Source organism: Medicago truncatula, chromosome 6 (assembly GCF_003473485.1).
Source record: "Medicago truncatula cultivar Jemalong A17 chromosome 6, MtrunA17r5.0-ANR, whole genome shotgun sequence".
In the NCBI taxonomy this organism is placed as follows: domain Eukaryota; kingdom Viridiplantae; phylum Streptophyta; class Magnoliopsida; order Fabales; family Fabaceae; genus Medicago; species Medicago truncatula.
In genome coordinates, this window is record NC_053047.1 from 15,969,870 (window position 1) to 15,994,282 (window position 24,413).

A 24,413-nucleotide genomic window follows, 5' to 3' on the forward strand; every position below is an offset into this window, starting at 1 on the left:
GTCTCCTTCATACTGAATCTCTCTCGTCTTCCTCTTGTTCAATTTATCTTGATCACCTTAATCAACATTGGAATCTACCACTTCTCCACACCTGATAGAGTTGCAGGTGTGGAGAAGGCTTTCGATGAATGAAGTGGGAGAGTTGAGAATGTAGTGTTCCGGAACCAGGGAGAGAATAGACACTACAAGAAACATTGAAGTTAGCTAGGAATTATACCGAGGAATTAAGTTTCCTAGCTAGCGACATTACATACCGAGGAAAATTTCCTAGGTAAGCTTCTTTGACCGTTTGACCACTTTAAAGCTGTCAGCATGTGTGTTAGCGAGGAAATAGAGGTGTTACCGAGGAAATATTTCCTAGGTAAACACATGGTACAAAATGCAGCAGCTTTTTACTGTTAAAGGTAACATGGCAGCTGTATTTTTACGTTGGAGAGTGAAAAAGCCTGGCAGATGCAATTGATATTAGCAGGTGAACGTTGAAATGCACTGTTGGGATATTTAATTGGCTTCATGTGAATATATATGTCTTTGAACACTTCTCTATTACATTTTCCATTCCATATTTTTGACACTTCTCACTACAATTTTATTTTCCATCTCTACTATTCAACAATTGCTCTTGCATGTGTTTTTTCTTCATGTAAGGTAACTATTTTCTTAATTGATTTCAACTTTTATATTTATAAATAAAATGTTAATGTAATATATGTTATATTATTTTTTGCAGTTAATATTTAATTTCATTTCCTATTACAAGTTGTTGTTGCTGCTGGCTACTACTTTTTCGATCTGCATTGTCATCAAATTATATTATTTGAGGTTAGTTTTTATTATTTATTTAAAATTATAAGTAAAAAAATCTTGTGATTAACATTTAAACTGTTTGTTAATATCTATTAAAAGATGCTAGTAAAATTGTTGTTTTTTTTAAGGAAGTTAAATTGTTGTCTTAGTTATTGATAAAAATATTAGTTTTTTTTAGCAAAGATAAAAATATTAGTTAGTAAAAATAATGTTAGGTTAGTAATTATTTTAGTTATTTTTGCTGGTGTTTTTTTCTTCTAGTATTTTTTATTTAATGTTAGAACAGTTAGTCCCTATAAAAATAATTAATATTTTAAGTTTAGTTCCTATAAAATTTTAATGATAATTTTAGTTCTCCAAAATATTATAAGTTTTAATAATAATCCTTATTTTTAGAACTTTTTTCAAAAAAATAGATATTTTTAGTTCTTCAAAATAATCCTTATAAAAAGCAAACAGTGGTCATATTAGGTGAGTCATCAAAGCTATAACAGTATAGAAATGTTGGTTAGTAAAAAAGCTAATTTCTAAAGAATTTAGCTGTTAATTAAAAAGAAATATATTCTTATAGAAAATATAAATTAATTTGAATTAATGTGAATGATGCAGAAGATTAAAAATTTTAATAATAGTCATTATTTTGAAAACTTTTTACAAAAAATATATATTTTTGGTCCTCCAAAATAATCCTTATAAAAAACAAATAGTGGTCATATTAGGTGAGTCATCGTAGCTAGAACAGTATATATAAAAATGTTCGTTAGTAAAAAAGCTAATTTCTAAGGAATTAGGTTGTTAATTAAAAAGAAATATATTCTTATAGAAAATATAAATTAATTTGAATTAATGTCAATGATGCAGAAGATGGATCAGTATATTCTTCATCGAAGTTGGATGTACGATATAAAAAGACCGGGGAAAAGGACACTTAAAGCTCAATTTAAGGAAGGAATTCGTGAATTTGTTGCTTTCGCCATGTCGCAAGATATTTTTAGAAGTGAGGGAGGGATTAGATGTTCGTGTCTTAAATGTACGTGTAGGTTGATTCAGAGCCCAAAAGATGTCATAAAACATTTAGAGGATGTTGGTTTTATGGAGGATTATTATGTGTGGAGACATCATGGTGAACAAGAGCCGGATGAGTTTGATGTTAATATGCAGGCTTCAAGTAGTGGAGCGCATACACAGTGTGAAAACTTTGGCCTCATGGAAGATATGGTTGGTGACGCTCTCGGGGTGAATTTGTCTTACAATGAGGGCATTGAAGAGGAAATAATCCCGAATGAGAAGGCGTTGAAGTTTTACTCAATGATGAAAAAAGTAAATGAACCGTTGTTTGAAGGGTCATCTCAGTCGAAGTTATCCATGTGTGTGAGGCTTTTAGCTGGAAAGTCAAATTGGAATGTACCCGAAGAATGTGCGGAGTACTACACGAAAATGATGAGGGATTCGACTCCTGTACCAGAAAATTTACCATTAAGTTATTATGAAGCTAAGCAATTGGTGATGAAGTTGGGATTGGAAGAAAAAAAGATTGATTGTTGTGTTAACGGGTGCATGTCGTTTTACGACAATGAATTTGGTAAGAATGATGGTGCGTTGGAGGAGTGTAAATTTTGCAATTCACCAAGGTATGGAGTGAGTGGCGATGATGTTGATCATACGAAGAAACGAGTCGCAGTCAAGTCAATGTTTTACCTGCCAATAATACCAAGACTGAAGAGATTGTTTGCATCAATGCACACGGCTGGTCATATGACGTGGCATTATTACAATAAAACTGATTCAGAGGTGATGCGACATCCTTGTGACGGAGTGGCGTGGCAGCACTTTGATAAGGTACATCCTGATTTTGCAAACGATCCACGTAATGTGAGACTTGGATTATGCTCTGATGGATTTATTGCGTATAACACAGCCTCGGCTAGGCCTTATTCTTGTTGGCCAATAATTGTTACCCCATATAATCTTCCTCCTGAGATGTGCATGACAAAACCTTACATGTTCTTGAGTTGTATTGTACCAGGACCGTCGAACCCAACTGACGGTATTGATGTGTTTTTAGAACCCTTAGTTGATGATTTGAGAAGGTTGTGGGTTGGTGAAGTGACATACGATATTGCAAAGAAGGAGAATTTCACTGTGAGCAAGAACATCAAAGCCAACAAGAAAGGGAAGCAGCACAACAAAGACGAGTGAGACGTCGCTACTATGAAGTGGTACCAAAGTACAAATCTCATTATATACTTGAAATTAAGGGTGACTCGTAAGTATTTTAACAAATTAATTTGCTACTTACTTTCATTTCATACTTATTTCTTTTTTTTTAAAAAGTCATATATTATCTATCCATTTAAATGTTCAGGTTGGAGCCATCGAAAATCTCTTCAAAATACATAAGGGAGGCAATCCAAGCAGTGTATAAAAAGTCGTGGCCCGTGTATAAGGATCTTAAGAAAGAAATTGGGGATAAAGTTTTTAAAGAGTTTAAGGTAAAAATAAATAATTAAATCTTTTATTTTCTATGGGGTTGATTTAAAAAAATGAAATTCTTAATAACTAAATCTTTAATCATTATATTTTATTTGTATATGGTTGATTTATTTTTTTGCAGAGACACTGTGTGTGGGATCCTCAATATGAATCTGATGTTGAGCGCATTTTTCATCGTTTAGCAAGTTCACGTCTGTCAGATATGCTATATGATGAACGGAAGAATATTGCTGAAGACCGTTCTTATCGCCCTCATTGGATGGCCGAAGACCATTGGCGTGCCTTGCTGTCCTATTGGGCTACAAATGACAGATATAAAAAGCGTTCCACGGCTAATAAAAGGAATAGAGCAAGTTCAAGACAAGCTCGCCACACACAAGGTTCTGTTACTAGTGCAACCCACGCGAGACATATGGTAAAAATATATTAACTTTGTACATGTTTTTATACGTATATATTTAATTATTCAATTATTCAGGTTATGTAATTAATTAACTTTTTGTGATAAATTAGGCAAAAGATCTTGGAAGAGATCCCTATGTAGACGAGCTTCATCGAGAAAACCATATTATACATGGTACGGATGTCTACGTTGATGATCGCTCCTATAATACACAGGTGAATTTATACTTTGATACTATATGCAATACATTAAATTCTGCACTATTTGTTACTATATGCAAACATGGCAAGTTTCTTTTGCACTATTTGTTACTATTCTGCACTATTTAAGCTCTGCAGAGCATCAAGTTATCATTGTGATTTAGTCTCATTTCTTTTGATTAAAAAGGATATGTTCTCTTGACAAAAAGAGAGATAATCTAAATAGGAAGCAATTTTGCCATTCGCTGTATCTGTCATCAATATGGCGTTATTTTCTGATTTGGAATTCTAGTATTGTTGTCTATTGTGGCTGTTTTGGTTTGGAGTGTTTGTGCTATTTGGTTTTGCAGTTAAGAGTTAAAAAGGATATGTTCTCTTGACAAAAAGAGAGATAATCTAAATAGGAAGCAATTTTGCCATTCTCTGTATCTGTCATCAATATGGTGTTATTTTCTAATTTGGAATTCTAGTACTGTTGTCTATTGTGGCTGTTCTGGTTTGGAGTGTTTGTGCTGTTTGGTTTTGCAGTTAAGAGTTATTAAGCAATTTCCGTTTATTATTTATGTATACAGGTAGCTTTTCGGGAGGAGGTACGACTATTCTTGGAAGAGCCACGAGAATATTCGACCTATGAAGAATTGCCTGATGCGATCAAGCTGGAACTTTGGAGGAAGGTATCAGGACCCGGGACAAAGCATAAATGGTATGGTCTTGGTCGGAATGCTCCCCTCATGGAGCATGGATCTGTAATCAATGAGCCTTCATTTGGAGAAGGGTCTTCAAGTAACCAGGAAACATTGCCTCCTCATGTGATTGCCCAGATAGAACATTTGACACAGGAGTTGCAGGCTCGTAAGCTAATGGAGCAAGAGTTGCGGGACAAGATGGAACGGGACGCTGAGCAATATAGAGCATTTCAAGAAAGCGTTGATCGACGATTTGAGGAATTGATCGCAAGCACATCAAGGCGAGTTGGTGTTGAAGAAAATGGTTCAGATGAGTCACACAATCCCAACATTGAGGAGGATGAAAGTGATGACACCAATTAAATATGATGCTTCAGATGAGAAGAATATTTTGACTACTTTGTTTAAATATGATGCTTTAGATAGTTTTAGGCTAGTTTTATGGACCATGTGAATGCTGCAGTTTGATATTGTAGCAGCTATGTTCTTCTGTTTTGGCTTGTTGATGCTACAGTGGCTGTTATTAGGTTCTGTTTTGGCTGGTGGCCCTTTTTGTTCGATTTTCATGCAGGGATATGCTATTGTGGCCCTTTGTGTATATTCCTCGCATCATTATTGGGTCTTGTTTTTTGGGTTTTGGTGTACCGCTTATATACGGTCCTTTTTGTACTTTCTTCCGCGAGTTGCGGGTGTGTCTTACACCCTCTCGTCGATGAATATATTTTCCGTTTATTTGAGTATTTGAAATGTAAAATAATATTTAAAATTATTATTTAATTAACATAATTTTAGGGAAAAATTTGTATATTTTTTTGTTTTATTTTTATTTTTTAGCAGTTTTCCGAGGAATATTTCCTAGGAAACAAACATTAAATATCCTGAATTTTTCAAATTTTTTTGGTTCAAATAAAAAAAAATTGGCAAAATTTTTAAATTTTTGGCGCAATATTTTGAATTTCAAAATATTTTAAATTGAATTTCAAATTTTATTTTTAATTGTTTCAAAATATTTTAAATTATTTTTTATTTTTAATTTTCACATGGACAGTGGTGGCAGAACAATGATAGTGGTGGCAGGTTTTTGCAGTTTTTTGCAGGGACGTTTCCTAGGAAATTTTCCTAGGTGTTTTCCTATCTAACAACTTTCTCGGAGAATCCTCGGAAATTTCCTAGGCACAACTTTAAATATACCTAGGAAATGATTCCTCAGAAACTTTCTAGGAAAGCCTGCTTACCTAGGAATTTGGCTTCTATTCCTAGGAAATGTTTCCTAGCTAACTTCATTGTTTCTTGTAGTGAGAGGCACAAAGTGAACACGACGACGCGCGATGTGAAACAAGACAGAGCGTATAGAGAAAAAGTATGAGCCAAAGTTCTCGAAACTAATGTTTTATAACTTGGACGTTTCTCTTAAATGAGCCAAAATTCTCAATTTTATGAGAAGAAATCAATATCAATCAACTTTTTTTATTTTAATGTTGCCATGATTGCTCAAAAGGTGAAGGTATTCAGTGATTTAAATATGTAATGAAGCTAGAAATTGCATCAAGCTAGCTCTCTGAGTTAAATAAATAATGATCTCATGCACAAAGGTAAAATTGCAACAAGAATACCACTCAATGATTGATATGTAAGTAAACATTAAACACTGACAAGGTGAGATATTTTGAGAATTGGTACTAGTCAATAATAAATAAAATTCAAAAAATTGAAATTTTAGAATAAAGTTCAACTTGATATAAATAATCTACATAGAGGAATACAAGAAAGTTGACTCCAAAACCAACTGATTAGTAAACTTCATATAACAACCATGCGCAGCCTTTATTTAATGATTCCAAGTCATCTAGCTTCATTACCTTTCTTTCTGCACAAGGCTATGATTTTAAAATAATTAAGTATAGAACCATTGAAAGAAATGTAATAATTCTAGTAACCATGAATATATGCTAGATCAGTTTTCCATAATACTAAAAAGGATAAAATAATTAACCTGGGTCAAATAATTTACCCTCATATGGGTGTCGTGACCTTGAAAGGAATTCATAGAGTTCACCCTCAAAACTTGTTCCTAATGGATATATACAAGGTAATGAAAACCGGACCGGACCGACCGGTTCAACCGGTTGGACCGTGAACCGGATCAGTGTTCGGTCCGATCTGGTCTTAAAACCGCTATACAAACAAACCGGAAAACGGACCGGAAAACCTCTCAAAAACCGGAAAAACCGGACAGAACCGGAGGTTCGAGCGGTTCCGCTTGTTCGACCGTATTTTGGGCTTGCAGATCTAGAAATGGAGTTTTGTTCCTTCCAGATACACAGATTAGCAGATTCGGAAAGAAAAAATTGGAAGAAAGAAAGAACACAAAGAAAATATGTAGTATGTTAACCACTTTAATTCATTAACAAGATATGGAGGATGAGTGCTTTTTGTCCAGCCAAACAAATGAAGAATTATTGAGGAGAACATTACACACATATGAATATGATAGTGGCTGCTACTTCCATTCTTACGCTATGCAATTTGAGGGTTAGGGGAACAAAGTGTAATTGGGCCTTAATACAAATAGAAGGACATTTTTACTGGCCCAAATATTTTAATGTTATAAAGCAGTAATACTTTGTTTTTTTGGAAGGAAAGAATACTTTTTTACTTTTTATTATTTTATATACTATTTATATATTTAAAAAAGTATATTTAATGACTACCGGTTGAACCCCGGTTCGACCCCGGTTGAACCTTTGAACCCTAAACCCTTATCTACACCGGTTTAATGACCGGTCCGATTTTAATTACCTTGGATATATATATGATCTGTCATTTCCCTGTCCTTCTTCCATCAACCCAATCACCCTCATATATTTTTCCATTCGACCATGTGTATTTTCCTTTGCCATGGAAAAGATCATTCTTGAAGTTACCAATGTAGACATCCCCGTTGGATTTTATAAGGGTGTCGTGACCATGACGAGAATCTTTAAAGAATTCACCCTCAAAACTTTCTCCTGATGGAAATATCATCCGCCCTTTCCCTGTCTTTTTTCCATCAACCCAGTCACCCTCATATATTTGTCCACCTGACCATGTGTACTTTCCCTTGCCATGGAAAAGACCATTCTCAAAGTTACCAATATAGAGATCCCCGTTGGATCTTGTAAGGGTGTCGTGTCCATGACTGATGTTCATTGAGAATCCACCCTCAAAACTTGCTTCTGATGGAAAGATCATTCGTCCTTTCCCTGTCCTGCTTCCATAAACCCAATCACCCTCATATATTTCTCCCTCTGACCATGTGCACTTTCCCTTGCCATGGAAAAGATTATTCTCGAAGTTACCAACGTAGACATCCCCATTGGAATGTGTAAAGGTGCCGTGACCATGACCAATATCATTCTCCCAGTCACCATCAAAATTTGCTCCTGATGGATATAAGATCCGCCCTTTACCTGTCTTTTTTCCGTCAACCCAGTCACCCTCATATATCTCTCCATCTGACCATGTGTACTTTCCCTTGCCATGGAAAGAACCACTCTTGAAGTTACCAATGTAGAGATTCCCGTTGGATTTTGTAAGGGTGCCTTGACCATGACGGGAATTCCTAAAGAATTCACCCTCAAAACTTGCTCCTGATGGATATATCATCCGCCCTTTCCCAGTCCTTTCTCCGTCAACCCAGTCACCCTCATATATCTGTCCATCTGACCATCTGTACATTCCTTTGCCATGCTTATATTTTCCCTTGTAAAAACCGACGTAGACATTCCCATTTGAAAAATACTTCACTTTAAACCTAGGCATTAGAAGAAACAATGAGATGACAAGCATAATACATGGCTATAGAACAGTGGTTTGATTTCTACAAATATTACCTTACATTGTCGACGAGGAACAAGGAAAGATATTCTAAAATCCACCGTAGAAGAAACATTTAAGCACTTTATAAAAAAGCTTAAGATAACTGCTCAAGGTGTGTCTTTATTTGTACTGGAATAGAGCTATCTTAAAAAACATATGGAAGCATAATAAATAATTAATTAGTCTCAAAACACAATCAAGCTTACGCAAATCAGCAACAAACAAAAAACGAAATGAATATTTTGAAAGATGAGAGAGAAGAAGATCCATATACACACAACCGTGTTTCAATGCCTATCCCTTATTCAATCACCACTCATCTATTAAAGGAACTAAACTAACGTGATTTCTTTCCAATTATAGCACCTCTCTTCTAGTAATTTTTCTTATTTTATTTTTCATTTTGGTTGTACACGTGCAATTCATAGCCTGCTTTCTTTCCATATATACACAAGTTTTTTTTTTTTTTTAAAACTAGTTTGAGACCGGGAAATAAAATATTTTATATTATGTTATCTTAAAGTTATAAATGTGATTGTAATTTAAATTCGATATTAAAAAAATATCTTCTTAATTCTGTAAATATTTTGAAATATCTAAATATTGCACATAATGATTAAAGTATTTGGATCTATACTTATAATGTATATTTGTAGTATGTAATGTACTCATTGTTCAACTCAGTATATGTAATATTTTTGCAAAAATACGCCGACGTACTGTATATTATTATTTGCGACATAAACATGTTATATTAATCTTAAAAACTAAAATATTTGTATTTTTTTATAAAATAGTCAGTGTCAGATGTAGATACTCAATCTGTCGATGCAAATGGTGGATTTTTTACGGTAACTATAAATATAGTTTGTGGTACACAAACGCTGATGGTTTTTTGTTTTGCTTTTTTACAAAACCTATGATCTAATGTAAAATATTGTATTTTGGGGTAACAAGGAAGTATCCTATTTCTTGTAAAAAAAAAAAAAAAACGAATTATGCTATTTATTTTTTAACAAACTACTAAATATGTTAGTTATGAGTAATAATTAGCATATGAACAACCATATAAAATATTGTATATATATTTTATCTTAATATCATTTTGTTTTCAAAAAGTAACATAGATTCACTTATTTTTTTAAAATCATGCAAACTATAAAATTATATATAAAGTATATCATCTGTGGGAATTTTGCCGATAGATAGTATTGAAAATTTCACTTATTATGAACGCCACTCATTTTCGTCCTTTCACTAATTTTTTTATATTGTTTTGGTCCCCTAATTAAAAAAAGATCCGTTTTGGTATTTAAACTTTATCTCCGTTACACGTTTTGATCATTTCCGTTAATTTTATTAAAAAACAGTTAGGGTTTGTACAATTCATCGTCTTTATTCAACTTCTTCATCATCTTCCTCATCTACCTTCATCAACCTTCATAAAAAAAAACTCAACAAAACAAATCCAATCTCTTCTTCATCATCTCTTGATCATCATCATCTCATCTTCAACAAACATTAACATTGTTATTATTAATTAATGGTTTCCGAGTCAATTTTCCGTTGCTTAATCGATATTTATTTTGTTAAAATTGTTGAAAAATATCTCTGTTTGAGGGATCTAGCGGTTGTTGTTATTTCTGATATGATAAATAATCTCAGTTACAAGAACAAAAAACAAGAACAGATATTCATATGTTAAACTAAGTAAACACGAATGGACCTGCTCCTAGCTAGTAAACCGTTGATGAACTGGTTCATAGATATTCATATGTTAAGATTCAAAAGGTATCAGAATCGATTATAGCAATATATACTTAAATCAACATGGAGAATTTATCAGATGATTTATTGATAGAGACATGGATTCGTGTTTCATACAAAACATCAGTGAGTTACAAATCCATCTCAAAGCGCATCTTAGCTTTAAATTTCAAATCTCCAATTCATTGAATGATCCATTATTCATCACCATACTTGGAAGCCAAGTATATGTCCTCATTCATTTCGTTCTCACCCAATCTCAATCTTTCTACTCCTGAAAACCAAATTTACTTGAGTTTTCTTTGCCGAAAATTCGACCCTAAACTCGACAATATAACAAGAAAATAAAATGTCTTATATTCGAGAATTGTTGGATCTTCCAATGGCTTGTTTCTGTGCAAGAAAACCACACGTAGTAGAGTCTACCATGTCTGCAACATCCTCACAAAAGATAGGATCAAATTTCCACTCCCTCCACCGCTACGAACCAGTCATAATGAGCGTGACCGTGTACATGAAGGCTTTGTTTGCGAACCCTTTTATCCTTATGATGGTGATGTTGTGTTCTTACAAGTGCTTATAGAATTTTTTGTTGGAATCTTGAAGACTAACAAGATTGAAGGTGTTAGGAATGGGATTCATGGGTTTGAATCGTTGCAAATGATTTCAGTTGATCTTCCATTGTGACCTACTCATAACATAGCATAACATGGGTTATACAGAAATTGTGTGTAGTCTATTTATAGTGGTTCCCTTTTTTCGTCCTCGCTAAGGGTTTGTTTGGAAGTTTGAAGGGTAGGGACAAAATTATAGGAATATAATATAGGTATAATACTGGCATTCAAATGTCGTTCACACTTTTTATTACTCTAATACGTATAAATTATGAGTAGTACTTTTTGGGAAATTTTGATTTTGATTAATATTAAAGATGTCTAATTTTAGGCTTTCTAATGTCTAGGATGTCTTGGCTATTGTCCCCTGTCTTTTGTATTTCATCTCTTTCATTTTATATGTAAACTTTTTAGGTAGTAGTACCTTGCTCCTCCTTCATTGCTTGATTAAAAGAATCTAATGTTTCTATTAAGTATTTTTATCTCATATATAAAAAATTTGTAAAATAGTTGAGTCGCATCTGTTGGATTTTATTTGCTTATATATGCGGAAAGAAATGTAGATATACAACAAAGTTGATAAGATAAAATTTTAAAAACTCATGACTATTTTCAAAATCAAAATTAGTGTAGTGTTTCTATTAAATAACTTTTTATTTTATATGCAAAAGACTATTCAATGTTTGCACCGCATCCGTTGCAGATTTTATGTACTTATATATGATAAACAAAGTTTTATATACATATATAAGAAAGTCGATATGATAAAATTTTAGAAACTCATGACTATTTTCAAAATATCAACAACATCAATGTAGCGTGTCTATTAAATAAATTTTTATTTTATATTTAAAAAATCGTTAAATATTTAAACCGTACTCGTTGAGGATTTTATATGCTTACTAGCGAAAAGACGGGCACTCCCGTCTTTTCTCTTTTTTTATTGCCCTAACGTTAGAAAATTATAAACGGTGTTTTTTTATGAAATTTTGATTTAGATTAAAACTAAAAATATAAATGTTTGTTGGTTATAACAACAAACCAAACAAACCATGATTATATATTTCGATGAACAATATAACAAAAGAAAAATTAATTTTTTTTAATGACAACAACAACTAACCATGATTATATATAGAAAAAGTTGTTTAAGGGTATAATTGGGATGATGAAAAATAAGTATAAATATACTCATCTAGTTTGTTATACTTTTTAAATGATAAAGGAAAATATATATATATATATATATATATATATATATATATATAATATATATTCATAATGTGTTTTTTTTTTTTAAAAAAATAAAATCACTTTTATTAATGATTTAAATCATAGGCGTATAAAGAGTAAGCTTGGGAGGGAACATTATCCTTCCAAACTTTATTGGGTTCTAAATGAGCAAGTTGGGCCAGACAATGGGCCACTCTATTGCCTATTCTAGGAGTAAAATGATAAGTACAGGTGTCAAACAGAGCACTGGTCATCCAGATTTCCTTCAAGATATATCCTAAATATGATCTATCTTCTGTATGCTGTCTTTTGAGCTTTTTAACGATACTTTCACAATCACTCTCAAAAACCATGTTCCTGAGACCACAATTGACAGCGAGATGCATACCAGCAAAGATAGCGTACGCTTCAGCCGTCTCTGCGTTATCAAACCCATTTCTTCCACACGAGGCTGAGACCGATGCAAGACCTTCTGAATTTCTGATGATGCATCCCAAACCCCATCGTCCTGGTACTTGTAAATTAGCATCACAGTTGGCTTTATGTATGTTCCCCTTCGGTCTTTTCCATTTAGTGGTTTCGTTGTGATTAGATTTTTGTTGTAATGAATTGAGGTTGGAATTGAGCACGGTAGGAGCTGAGGTTTGACACTGGGGCGAAGTTGTTACATGTGTTATTTGTATTGAAAATTGAGGGTATTTTTGAAAAGAAAAATTCAGTCCAAAAGTGCTGAAAGAGGTAGTTTTCTTTATATATAGCATGGATATATGAGAAATGACATTTGAACAAACACTTTTTGACAACTTTTGTGACAATTTCCTCTCTCATACTCCATTATCATTGTATTTTATCTCTCTATTGCTTTGATTTTTGTGTCACTACCTAAATTTCTTTGTATAATTTAGTTGTCCAAAAGGTTCTCAAAAGAAATGTTGTTCAAATAACGTTGCTCATGAATATATTAAGAAGAAAAATTTTATGTACCAATATATCATAGTCGATATGATAAAATTTTGAAAACTCATGACTATTTTTAAATTATCAACATTAATGCACTATTTCTGATCGTACCTGATCAGAAGGTCGAGTGCTGTGAATGCGGTGGTTTGAGTGGTGGTAGAATCCGTCAGAATGCTTCTTGGAGCAGATGGGGGGTGTGTACATGCAGGCACTCCGACGCTCAAGTAAGTAGAGATCAGAGAGTGAGGGTTTAGAGGAAGAGCTAGATTTCTACCTTGGGGACTGCAGTGAGTCCCCTATATATAGAGGTGGAGGGCTGCAAAGCCGTTGTAATGGCACACATCGCTCTGGCAGTTACGAAATTGTGGGAAGTGTAACCGCCATAGAGTTTATTGCGGGAACGTGCAGAGAGACGTTGTGGTTCGTTTGAACCGGTCTTGCTCGCTCCGTGCACCCCCATTTGGGGAAGGGGTGTGTCGCAAATAATGTTGCCAAATGTGGTGTTTGGACTTTGGATTCTATTGTGCCTAAGTAAATGGGCAAAAGGTCCTTTTGGCCGGTCCAGAACAGTTTCTATTAATTAAATTTTTATTTTATATGGAAAACCATGTTCCTGTTGCAAATTTGAAATGTTTATATCTGAATAAACAAATTTTATATACATATATGAGAAAGTCAATAAAATAAAATATTGAAAACTTGTGATTATTTTCAATATGTAAACATCTATTTAGTGTTTCTATTAAATAAATTTTTATTTTGTATGCCGAACATCATTCAATGTTTTATTTTTTTGACAAAAGCATTCAATGTTTGTTGGATGATTATAAAATTTAGGAGATCATTCGTATTAATAAGACGATTATTAAATTTTACTAGACTTCGATTTTTATATATTATTAGTAGATATGACAATTATCCATAATTAATTTTTTTAAAAATAAATAAATTAGTTTCATATTTATCAGTGGAAATTGGTTAACCATTATTTGTAATTAATTTATAAAAAAAACATTAATTAATTTTTGCAAAATGTCCATCATGCACATAATATTAAGGAGATCATGAATTTTAATAAGGAGGACAATTATAAAATTTTGCTGGACTTCGATTTTTATATATTGTTAGTAGATTATAAAATTTTTCTAGACTTTAATTTTTATATATTGTTAATAGATTATATGTACTAGCGGAAAGACGAACACTAATGTGTCAGTCTGTCCACTCTTTTTATTACACCATAGTGTGTGTATATTGTTTGTATATTTTTTATTACAATTCTCAATAACCCAAATCATATGGACCATACATGAAATTGAAATCATCACACTTTTATAAAAATAGATAAATCTCAATGACCCAAAAAGTATGGATAAGAGATTTTATTTATATATTTTATGTGAAACAAACTAAATAAAACAATATTAATGGGTGAATCCAGAATAATTCCAAAATAAAATAATTTTTGTTTTTTGAGATTTTAAGATTATAGTGATCGAGAGAACATATTGAAAAGATAAACAAAAATTTGTTTTGGCAACTTGATTTCATAATTTTTTATCTAAGAATAAATATTTTATCTCACATATGTTAAGAGGACCCACATATGAATAGAGTCACTATTTTCCTTTTCTTTATTGATAATTATTTATAGTGACATATATTTGATCTAGTTTATTACATTATTTTTAAGGATAAAGGAAAAAATTTAACATATACTCATATCGTGTTTGTTACACGATATATTTGTGTTGTAACCAAAAAATAAATATTGTGTTTTTATAGGGAATAAATATTGTATTTGTTACAGTTTTTTAATATTTGAATTCACTCTCATCCATTTTCTTTTTAGAATGATAAGGAAAAAAACAGACATATACAGTTTATTATATCTTGTTTTAATATTTGAATTTACTCTTATCTATTTATTATATTATTATATATATTGAAAGTCGAGGATAATTTTAGAATTTTGGAAGGACAAAAAGCCAACCGAAAATAGCCAAACGATGCTCTCTCTTCTTTATGTTTAAAAAAGTTTATATAGATAAATATTTTGCACTTGTAACAAACTATACTTATTTTATTCAAACGAAACAAACTATACATATATTTTTCAATGGCGCCAATAATAAAACAAATATAATATAAATTTTTATCTTTTTTATGACACTAAAAATATATTTTTATATATAAATTTGATTATGGGTATAATTGAAAGTGAAAATTTCAGCCCAATATTTATATATAGTATAGATAAATAAATGGCTTATTTTCCCTATAAAAAAAAACTTATTTAAGCCCCTCAAATAAAATTAAGACTTTTTTTTTATCAAGAGATTAAGACTTATTTTATTTACTTGTCAAAAAAAAGACTTATTTTATTTTACTTTACAACTTTTTTTTTAAAAAGAAATTATGTTTATTTTCGTACATTTTTTTAGGAGATTTATGTGCATTTAATAACACATACTTACGTGACACATTTTAATTAGACAATGATATATAGGTACACAAGTGCTATAAGACAACTTACTTAAAGCCTAACAAAACGGATCGGTGCTGTAGATATATATATACACATGCACAGTGACAATATATATATATATATATTGTGCTATTCCTCATTGTGACATAGTTTCTTTTTCCGATTTCACTTTTTATTCGATCCATTTGGTTAGTTCAAACACTAGTTTTCATCTCTCTCTTTTTTCCTTTTAATTTTTGTGTTTGTGATTATGCTTTTTTGTTGTTGTGATTTTATAGGGATTTCTGTTTTTCTTTTCCTGTAATATTGATGCAGTTTTTCTCTTTGTTTTTGTTAAGTATGTCTCATGCAGTTTTTCCTTTCTACTCTTTATGTTTGGAGCTTCACAACCTTGTGTTAGCTATCCATTTATGTGTGTGATATTTTAGGGTTTTCTGGTTTTCATTAATGTGGTAATGTTGATGTAGATTTTTTTTTCCTTCTTAAAGTATTGTTTTTTTCTTCATAGTTTTGTTTTGCAAAGTAGTCAACTGATAGAAACTCACTTGTTAATTATGATGAATAAGTGACGTCTGACCCCTATATCCATATCAATTAAGTTAAGTTCTCGAGGACTTTGTTTCATAGTTTTATCCTTGAGGTTGAATTGGTTACTTTAAACTGAGTATTATACTATTATATTTTATGTTGATGTCAAGATTTCTTTCATTAATATTTTGTGTTGTGAATCATATGTTATGCGGATTGAGCCTAACTCTACCTCAAAATCAAAATCATGCCTCAAAGGGGAGGATTTCTCAATCATATATAAACCCTCACACCAAATTCATGACTCCATATGTGGGACTCCAATTTGGGTTCATAAAAGCTTCCTTGCACATGAAAATCGGTTACACGTTATGTTGACGATTTCTCAACCCTTGTGCCTATTTATCGGTATTTTAGTAGCATTGCATGTTTAAGTCTTTAGTATAGTTGGTAGATGTTTTTTTAGTTATTTCTTGACATTAGGGCTTTCACATCACTATTTCATGCTTTTGGGGTTTTGCATTTTCCATATGTTATATGTGTTTGGGTTTTTTATGTGTGGTGATTTAAAGTTTGTTCCTGTGATTTATTCAGGATATGAGATCACAAAGCGAAGATCCTTTTCCCCCACCACCTCCCACTGTTCCTCGAAATGTTAAACCAGTAATTATTGAACAAGAGCATGTAAAGAAGAAGCTTCTATCTAAAGTTCCGATGGCTAGACGTGGCCTAGGAACAACGGGAAATAAACTGTCTTTGTTAACAAATCACTTTAAAGTGAATGCCGCTAACACCGATGGGTTTTTCTTTCAGTACAATGTATGCATCGTATTTCAAAATTCAGTTGATTTGTTACTAATATATGTGTATAAGTTTTCGCTAAGTGTTGGCTCATGCCATGAATTGGTGCAGGTTGCTATATTTTATGAAGATGGATGCCCGGTTGAAGCGAGCGGTGCTGGTAGGAAGATACTTGATAAAGTTAAAAAAACTTATGATTCTGAGCTTAGAGGAAAAGACTTTGCTTACGACGGGGAGAAGACTCTATTTACAATGGGCTCTCTAGCTCAGAACAAGCTTGAGTTTACTGTTGTTCTTGAAGATGTAACGTCTAGCAGGTTGAAATGTGTGAATACTGGTTTTTGAAATTGGTATTTTACATCTTTATTAGTGTTTCTGATATTTAAATTTTTCATTTATAGAAACAATGGAAATTGTAGCCCTGAAGGGATCAGAAGTTCTAATGACATTGATAGTAAGAGGATCCGAAGACCCTTCCGATCAAAGTCATATAAAGTTGAAATCAACTATGCATCAAAAATTCCTCTGCAGGCCATTGACAGAGCCTTTAAGGGTCAAGAAACCGAGAATTATCAAGAAGCCCTAAGGGTTCTTGATACTATCTTGAGACAACATGCTGCCAAACAGTGCGTGTTTTCATTAATATATGTAATTTTAACTTAATATCGAACAACAACATTAATAATATCTTTTTAATATCCATCGCAGAGGATGTTTGCTTGTGCGCCAAAGTTTCTTCCATAACGATCCCAGGAGTTTCAAGAATGTAGGTGGTGGAGTACTTGGATGCAGAGGGTTGCATTCGAGCTTTAGAACCACACAAAGTGGACTGTGTTTGAATATAGGTTAAATCTTGATGCCTTTGTCGCTATCTTCTCGTCTGAATAATAATTTTTCGCACTTCCTTAATTTTTTTCAATTTGTTTAGATGTGTCAACAACAATGATTGTTCAACCGGGGCCTGTAGTTGACTTCTTGATTGCAAATCAAAATGTGAAAGATCCTTTCAACCTTGATTGGATTAAGGTAAAAAAAAAATTTGAAGACTTGTTTGTTTTGTTATTTGTTCTTTTACCATTTGCCGTACTTAATTGTTCTTTAACTAAAATAAAACCTAATTATGATACTTTGTCTATTTTATTGTGTAGGCCAAAAGGACTCTTAAAAACTTGAGAATCACGACTATGCCGTCCAACCAAGAGTTCAAAATCACTGGGCTGAGTGAAAGGCCATGCAAAGACCAGCTGTGATTTTTCTATCCAATAATATATTGATTCTTGTTGATATGATATTTCTTAATCTTCTTAATTTCGGCATTATTACTTGAAGTTGCAGCCTACGTGATGATTGTTGTTATTAATGAAGATGTCGGAATTGTAGGTTTACGTTGAAGAAGAGAGGTGCTGCTCCTGGAGAAGATGATTCAGAGGAGATCACAATTTATGAATATTTCGTTAACCGGCGAAAAATTCCTCTTAAGTATTCTGCTCGTCTTCCATGTATTAATGTCGGGAAGCCAAAACGACCTACGTATTTCCCAATTGAGGTAGATTAGCTGCTTTATTTTAGTTTAGTATTAACTTCAGAATGTGTATTAGCTTAAACGTTTTCCAATCTCGCCTAGGTTCTTTCAATTCATATCAATGAAAGAATTAACAAATTCTTAGTTCTTTTTTCTTTTTAAAACTCTAATGATGTACAGATTTATCTTCAATGATCATTAACTATTTTCTTCCACATGTGTTTTACTTAGCTTTGTTCATTGGTATCCCTACAACGATACACCAAAGCCCTCTCTGCACATCAAAGAGCCTCCCTTGTGGAACAGTCGAGGCAGAATCCTCTAGAACGGATGAAGGTCTTGTCAGATGTAAGTCATTTGATATGTATCGAGTAATGAATTGTCATATAAATGTTACTTTACTAAATGTTATTTTCTGATTCACAGGCGTTGCAAACAAGCAACTACGGCTCTGAGCCCATGCTACGTACCTGTGGCATTACAATAAAACCGCATCTTACACAAGTTGATGGGAGGGTTTTGCAGGCTCCAAGGGTATTTATGTTCTACAATTTTTGTCATGAAAATGCTTATTTGTTTTTGGTCGAATATATTGAATTCTACAGTGTGATATAAAAGATATGCTATATTTATTTTCAGTTGACGTTCGGCAATGGGGAATATTTCAATCCCAAAGATGGTAGATGGAACTTCAATAATAAGGTATTCATTTCAAATATGAGAAACACTTCTACTTATTTTTTTTAATGGTTTTTATTCAAAAACATTTTTCTTATTTAATGATTTAATATTGTTTCCAGAAAATTGCGCAACCGGTTACAATAGCAAACTGGGCTGTGGTGGACTTTTCTAATTACCGTGATGTGCGAGGACTTGTGAGGGATTTGATAAAATGTGGAAGAATGAAAGGAATTGTAAGTTCTGTTACAGCATATTTAATAACACGTAGGAAAACTGGATAACTTTAGTATTAATCGTTTGCTTTTGGCAGCATATCGAACCACCTTGTCATGAATTTGAAGAAAATCGCCAATTTAGCCGCGCACCACCAATGGTTAGAGTTGAGAAGATGTTTCAGGAAATGCAGTCAAAAATGAAAGATCCTCCTAAGTTTATCCTTTGCCTGCTTCCTCAGAAGAACTGTGATCTTTACGGTTAGTTCCTTTATATATTTCAATGTTCTATTTACCTTTTTCTAATGCATCTAGTAAATGCCCTTAATAAAAATTTATTGGAAATTTGGAGGTCCGTGGAAGAAAAAGAATCTTGCGGAGGAAGGAATCATTACTCAGTGCATAGTCCCTAGCAAGGTTAACGACCAATATCTAACCAATGTTTTGCTGAAGATCAATGCTAAGGTATATTAATTCTTTCTTTGGTTTCTTTTGATTTTGTTGTTATTATTATTATTGGAACCCGTTAACTGTCATTTCCTTTCGTACTCCGACTGATGGTTTTATACTATTGTAGCTTGATGGGATAAATTCTTTTTTAGGCATTGAACACGCTCGTTCTATGCCTATTGTTTCTAGAGAACCGACTCTCATTTTGGGCATGGATGTTTCTCATGGTTCACCTGGGCAATCTGAAATTCCTTCAATTGCTGCGGTAATAAAAGTTCTTCTTGTGTGTGCTCATAAAAATATATCTCAAGTTTTTTATGGGTTCGGTCTAAATTTAACGACCGTGTGAATGTATAATATATAGGTCGTGAGCTCGAGGCAATGGCCACTGATATCTAAATATAGGGCATGTGTTCGAACTCAAGGTTCAAAGGTTGAGATGATCGACAATTTGTTCAAGCCAATGCCTAATAACGAAGATGCAGGAATTATAAGGTTTATATATATTTTTTATTCCCAAGTTTTACCTTGAAATTAATTCAAGACGAATTTCTACTCATATCTTTTTTGCTCATCGATAAGGTCTAATATTCAAAGATAGATTGCAAGCAAGAATCTTAATTTTTTTCAATGTATAGCACACTCTTCTTCTCATGAAGTCTGCATTATCATAAGATCATGGAACTATCATGTTCTTAAGTCTTTCTTGATTTTTGTTGGGCGGCGGTTTTGAACCCTGGTCCTTGCATATATTATGTATCGTCCCTACCAACTGAGCTAAGCTCATGAGGACTAAGTCTTTCTTGATTATTAATGTGAATGAGCACCTGAAGTTGATAGCTAATTTATTTTGGGAATTGGTTTTATGATATCCAGGGAACTTTTGGTTGATTTCTATAATAGTTCTGGGCAAAGAAAACCAGCCAATATCATCATTTTCAGGTTAATTTACTTTCCCAATTTTCTATCATTCATTTTCTTCTACCTGTTGCAATCATTTTTATGATACTTTACTATTTTCATACCAATATAATTAATGTTATTATAGTTGGTTTATTGCTACTAGTGTGGTTTTGATGGTCTGAACTGTGTTTCTCTTTGCTGATGAATGTAGGGATGGTGTTAGTGAGTCTCAGTTCAACCAAGTTTTGAACGTCGAACTCGGCCAAATCATCGAGGTTCTTAACTTCATCAAATTTGCATTAAATATACGATTTGTTTTATATCGTTGATATTTTTTTTTGTGGTCGGGGTTTGAACCCCAGACCTTGTATATATTATGCATTGTCCCTACCAACTGAGCTAACAAATCGTAAAGAATTATATTTACGTTGCAAATTTATTCTAGCTTACTCTAGAAGCTACTTAGCATAGCATATTATGTAGCATATTACGTTGCAAATTTTTATGTCTCTTTTTTTTCTCTTATTCAAAACATATATGAATTGATCTTAATCTTTCAAATTTTAGGCTTGTAAATTTCTTGATGAAGACTGGAACCCCAAGTTTTTGTTGATTGTTGCCCAGAAGAGACATCACACAAAATTCTTCCAACCTGAAAATCGAAACAATGTGCCACCTGGTAAGCAACTTGTTCTTATGTTTTTCATAGTTCCATTATTTTATATATAATAATGTTGGTTTCATAGCTAACCTCTTTTTGGTTTTGCAGGAACTGTTGTGGACAACAAAATTTGTCATCCTAGGAATTATGATTTCTATATGTGTTCTCATGCAGGAAGAATTGTGAGTATCTTCTACTCTTTTTTCCGATGATGATCATTTCAGTTGAGCTTTATTTTTGAAGTTACATGATTGTTGCTTCTTTTCTGCGATCAAATGTGTATTATATGTTCTTTTAGATGCCTTGACATTTTTTCTTATATGCCATGTGCGTATTCATGTCTCGTATTTTCGTGCTTGATTCATTCAGTTGTTACTTCTCTGTCTAGTATGAAATTGTTCCGAGTTCAGTATACATATTCTCATTGAAAAATTTAGAATTATAACTCCACGAAATCTTCTAGGTAACCCTAACACAATGATTACCTAGAAGACTTCGCATTTCAATCTTTGTTAACCATTATGTTATGGTTATTTGTGCGAGTTACATAATGTGAATGTATAACCTCTTAACCCTTTTTGCTTGCATTATATATATCATGAAATTCTATAGCAAACTTTGTATAACTTATCTTACTTATCAATCAAAATATGTTGCTAGGGTACAACCAGGCCAACACATTATCATGTTCTTTTGGATGAGATTGGTTTTTCTCCAGATGAATTGCAAGAGTTTGTGCACTCTCTATCTTATGTGTAAGTGTACATTTGGATTTGATTGCTTTGCAATTATGTTTCTATATATCATTCTTATATTCAATGAAATCGATTGAAGTAAATAATTGTAGTTTCTTATAAAAATATTTGTTGTATGACAACAGCTATCAGCGAAGCACCACCGCCGTCTCTGTCGGTAAGTTCTATCTAAGTATAAATATTTGTTCGTTCAATTATCTTTTTGGTCCCTTAACTTAATTTCAATGTTCAAATTGGTCTCATAACTTTATAAATTGTCACTTTGATAGTTTAACTTTACTTATTTAAGTCATATTGGTCCTTTTTCTAAAATACATATAAACGGCGTTAGTGAAAGTTTATGCGACACCTCATATGACCTTCACGATTAATTAGTAGTTGAAATGCATAACGAAAACCACATTTTTCTCCAAACCCTAGGGTTTCAAAAGGGTTTAAAATACAATTATTTTTCATATTTGCTTCACATTTATGCATCTAAATTTAATACATCCTCGATTCAAAATGTTTCTTTACCATGTCAACTCCATGTTAGAGCCACATATGTACGATTTAAACATAAAAGACCAATTTAAGCTAAAAACGTTAAGTTAAAGTACGACAGTGATTTTTTTTTTTTTTCCGTTATGCGACCAACTTGAACCTTAAAATTAAGGTGATTTTTTTTTTAAGTTATGCGACCAACTTGAAGCTTAAAATTAAGTTAAGTGACAAAAAATAATTAAACCTATAAACAAGTTCTAATTAGTAAAAACTTCTATGCAGTTGCTCCAATATGCTACGCACACTTGGCTGCTTCTCAAGTTGCACAGTTCATGAAGTTTGAGGATATGTCTGAAACTTCTAGCAGAAGAGAAGGTGATAGCAATGCCTCCCTCGTCCCACAGTTACCAAAGTTAGATCGGAGAGTATGCAACTCTATGTTTTTTGTTTGAGTTGATGAAATTATGATCCCATCAAACTTATTTAATGTTAGTGGCTAACTTTCAAAACTTATTTTAGATGAATGTTACTCCCTCTGCCTTCTATAAATTTATAGGATTTTATCATTTCGATTATGCACAAAATTTTGTAACTATAGTTTTTTTACTAACAAGACAAATGTTAATATTTAGTAAAAATATATGTTAGTATATAAGATGTTCACTTTGTTTCAATGAATATTAGTTAATATTTGGTAAAAAAAATATATGTTAGTATATACGATGTTTAATATGTTTCAATGAATATTATTATTAACAAACAAACTTTCCCTGCACAAGGAGTGTTAGATAGAAGCAAAGAGAAAAGTGTTGTTACATCATAAGAAGGGAAAAAAACCTAAAAACAATGCTAGGAAAAAATTACAAGCGTAATAAAGGATTGAACCACTACTTGTGGTAACTAAAATCAAAGTTGACGAATTTTGCCTTAAGTCATCAATAAGAATGTGCCTTAATTTTCTCAAGCAGGTGGTCGATATCAGGAGAATATTTTCTCTTATTTTCTCTTAGTGAGACTTGGGAAATAAGCATGACGTAGATCAGCTTAAGTAACAAAACGGTTCAGCATGGGTATGGAAATATGACACGTGGACCTGAAGGAACTGAAAAAATAGAAGAAGCGGTCGGAGTGGATAAACACGAAAAACACACGAATTATTGTTTGATTTTTTAGAGGTATATTAAAATTGTTATGGACCACTCACACGGCTATACGTGTACAATAATATGCCGCCTTAAGGCTGCACACTCAAAGGAGCACACCAACATGTCTGCACCGTGCAATACCATAGCACGCCTCATTGTTGGGATCACGCAACACGTGTCCTTCCCCGCTCCTAATCATACGCCGCATAACTCGAAGACGGTTATGCCATGAGCACGCCTATATAAGTGTGAACTTGCTTCACCCTCCAAGGACACAACACTTTTCACATCACTTCTTACACTTTCTCTCTCAAGTCCCATACTGACTTGAGCGTTGGAGTGTTAACGTGAAGATGCATCGCCGCCGCATCAGAATCAGTTACCGATCATCGAAGCACTCTACAATCGTTGCGACTCGACCGTTTCTATTGTACATGAATTAAAAGATGTGATACTCACATTGAGGGGGAGATGACGGCGCGCGCACGATCATAGTAAGTCTTCAAACCAAAAGGAACCAGGCGCCGCATGAAACAAAATGCATCAACACGATAAGGCGCCAGGAATTTACACTTACCAGTGCATGAAACAAAATGCATCGGGGCGTACAAAGCGAGCTGGGCGCCAGATGAAATAAAATGCATCAATGCGACCCAGACGAAACACCCGAGCAATCCTTCCCAATGTATCTTGAAATCAAAATGCATACAATCCAAAACGTAGCATGAAATAAAATGCGCAAACACAAAAGGAAAGGAGACGC

At 32.9% G+C, this 24,413-nt stretch overlaps 3 protein-coding genes across 3 annotated transcripts; 2 read left to right on the top strand and 1 right to left on the bottom strand.

Annotated features, from left to right (window-relative positions):
* The first annotated feature begins 516 nt into the window (after positions 1–516).
* LOC112422457 (uncharacterized) lies at positions 517–5,017 on the top strand. The gene is made up of 7 exons (XM_039826952.1): positions 517–822; positions 1,669–2,854; positions 2,938–3,073; positions 3,173–3,299; positions 3,422–3,715; positions 3,814–3,918; positions 4,476–5,017. Exons 2-7 carry the CDS (start codon positions 1,672–1,674, stop codon positions 4,950–4,952), a joined length of 2,322 nt encoding a protein of 773 aa, XP_039682886.1. The 5' UTR covers positions 517–822; positions 1,669–1,671; the 3' UTR covers positions 4,953–5,017.
* Positions 5,018–7,409: 2,392 nt separating this feature from the next.
* Positions 7,410–8,390, bottom strand: LOC25496284 (radial spoke head 10 homolog B). The gene has a single exon (XM_013596564.1). It carries the CDS (start codon positions 8,388–8,390, stop codon positions 7,410–7,412), a length of 981 nt encoding a protein of 326 aa, XP_013452018.1.
* An 8,244-nt stretch (positions 8,391–16,634) lies between these two features.
* On the top strand, positions 16,635–23,033 carry LOC25496286 (protein argonaute 4). Its single transcript, XM_013596566.3, has 22 exons — positions 16,635–16,856; positions 16,950–17,155; positions 17,240–17,464; positions 17,547–17,683; positions 17,767–17,864; positions 17,987–18,084; positions 18,219–18,384; positions 18,592–18,708; positions 18,787–18,894; positions 19,000–19,062; positions 19,161–19,274; positions 19,352–19,514; positions 19,606–19,718; positions 19,831–19,968; positions 20,068–20,198; positions 20,580–20,645; positions 20,818–20,881; positions 21,174–21,285; positions 21,376–21,449; positions 21,928–22,022; positions 22,148–22,179; positions 22,788–23,033. The coding sequence occupies exons 1-22, from the start codon at positions 16,635–16,637 to the stop codon at positions 22,955–22,957; spliced, it is 2,712 nt and encodes a 903-aa protein (XP_013452020.1). The 3' UTR covers positions 22,958–23,033.
* Positions 23,034–24,413: the final 1,380 nt, after the last annotated feature.

What these genes read in the sequence shown, in the direction of transcription:
- LOC25496284 (XM_013596564.1), bottom strand. Translation starts at nt 8,390, where the DNA reads ATGCCTAGGTTTAAAGTGAAGTATTTTTCAAATGGGAATGTCTACGTC.
- LOC112422457 (XM_039826952.1), top strand. Translation starts at nt 1,672, where the DNA reads ATGGATCAGTATATTCTTCATCGAAGTTGGATGTACGATATAAAAAGA. An exon ending in ACCGTCGAACCCAACTGACG is followed by an intron (nt 2,855 to 2,937) that starts GTATTGATGTGT and finishes ATTGCAAAGAAG; the next exon opens with GAGAATTTCACTGTGAGCAA. An exon ending in CTTGAAATTAAGGGTGACTC is followed by an intron (nt 3,074 to 3,172) that starts GTAAGTATTTTA and finishes TTAAATGTTCAG; the next exon opens with GTTGGAGCCATCGAAAATCT.
- LOC25496286 (XM_013596566.3), top strand. Translation starts at nt 16,635, where the DNA reads ATGAGATCACAAAGCGAAGATCCTTTTCCCCCACCACCTCCCACTGTT. An exon ending in GGTTTTTCTTTCAGTACAAT is followed by an intron (nt 16,857 to 16,949) that starts GTATGCATCGTA and finishes GAATTGGTGCAG; the next exon opens with GTTGCTATATTTTATGAAGA. An exon ending in GGATGAAGGTCTTGTCAGAT is followed by an intron (nt 18,709 to 18,786) that starts GTAAGTCATTTG and finishes TCTGATTCACAG; the next exon opens with GCGTTGCAAACAAGCAACTA.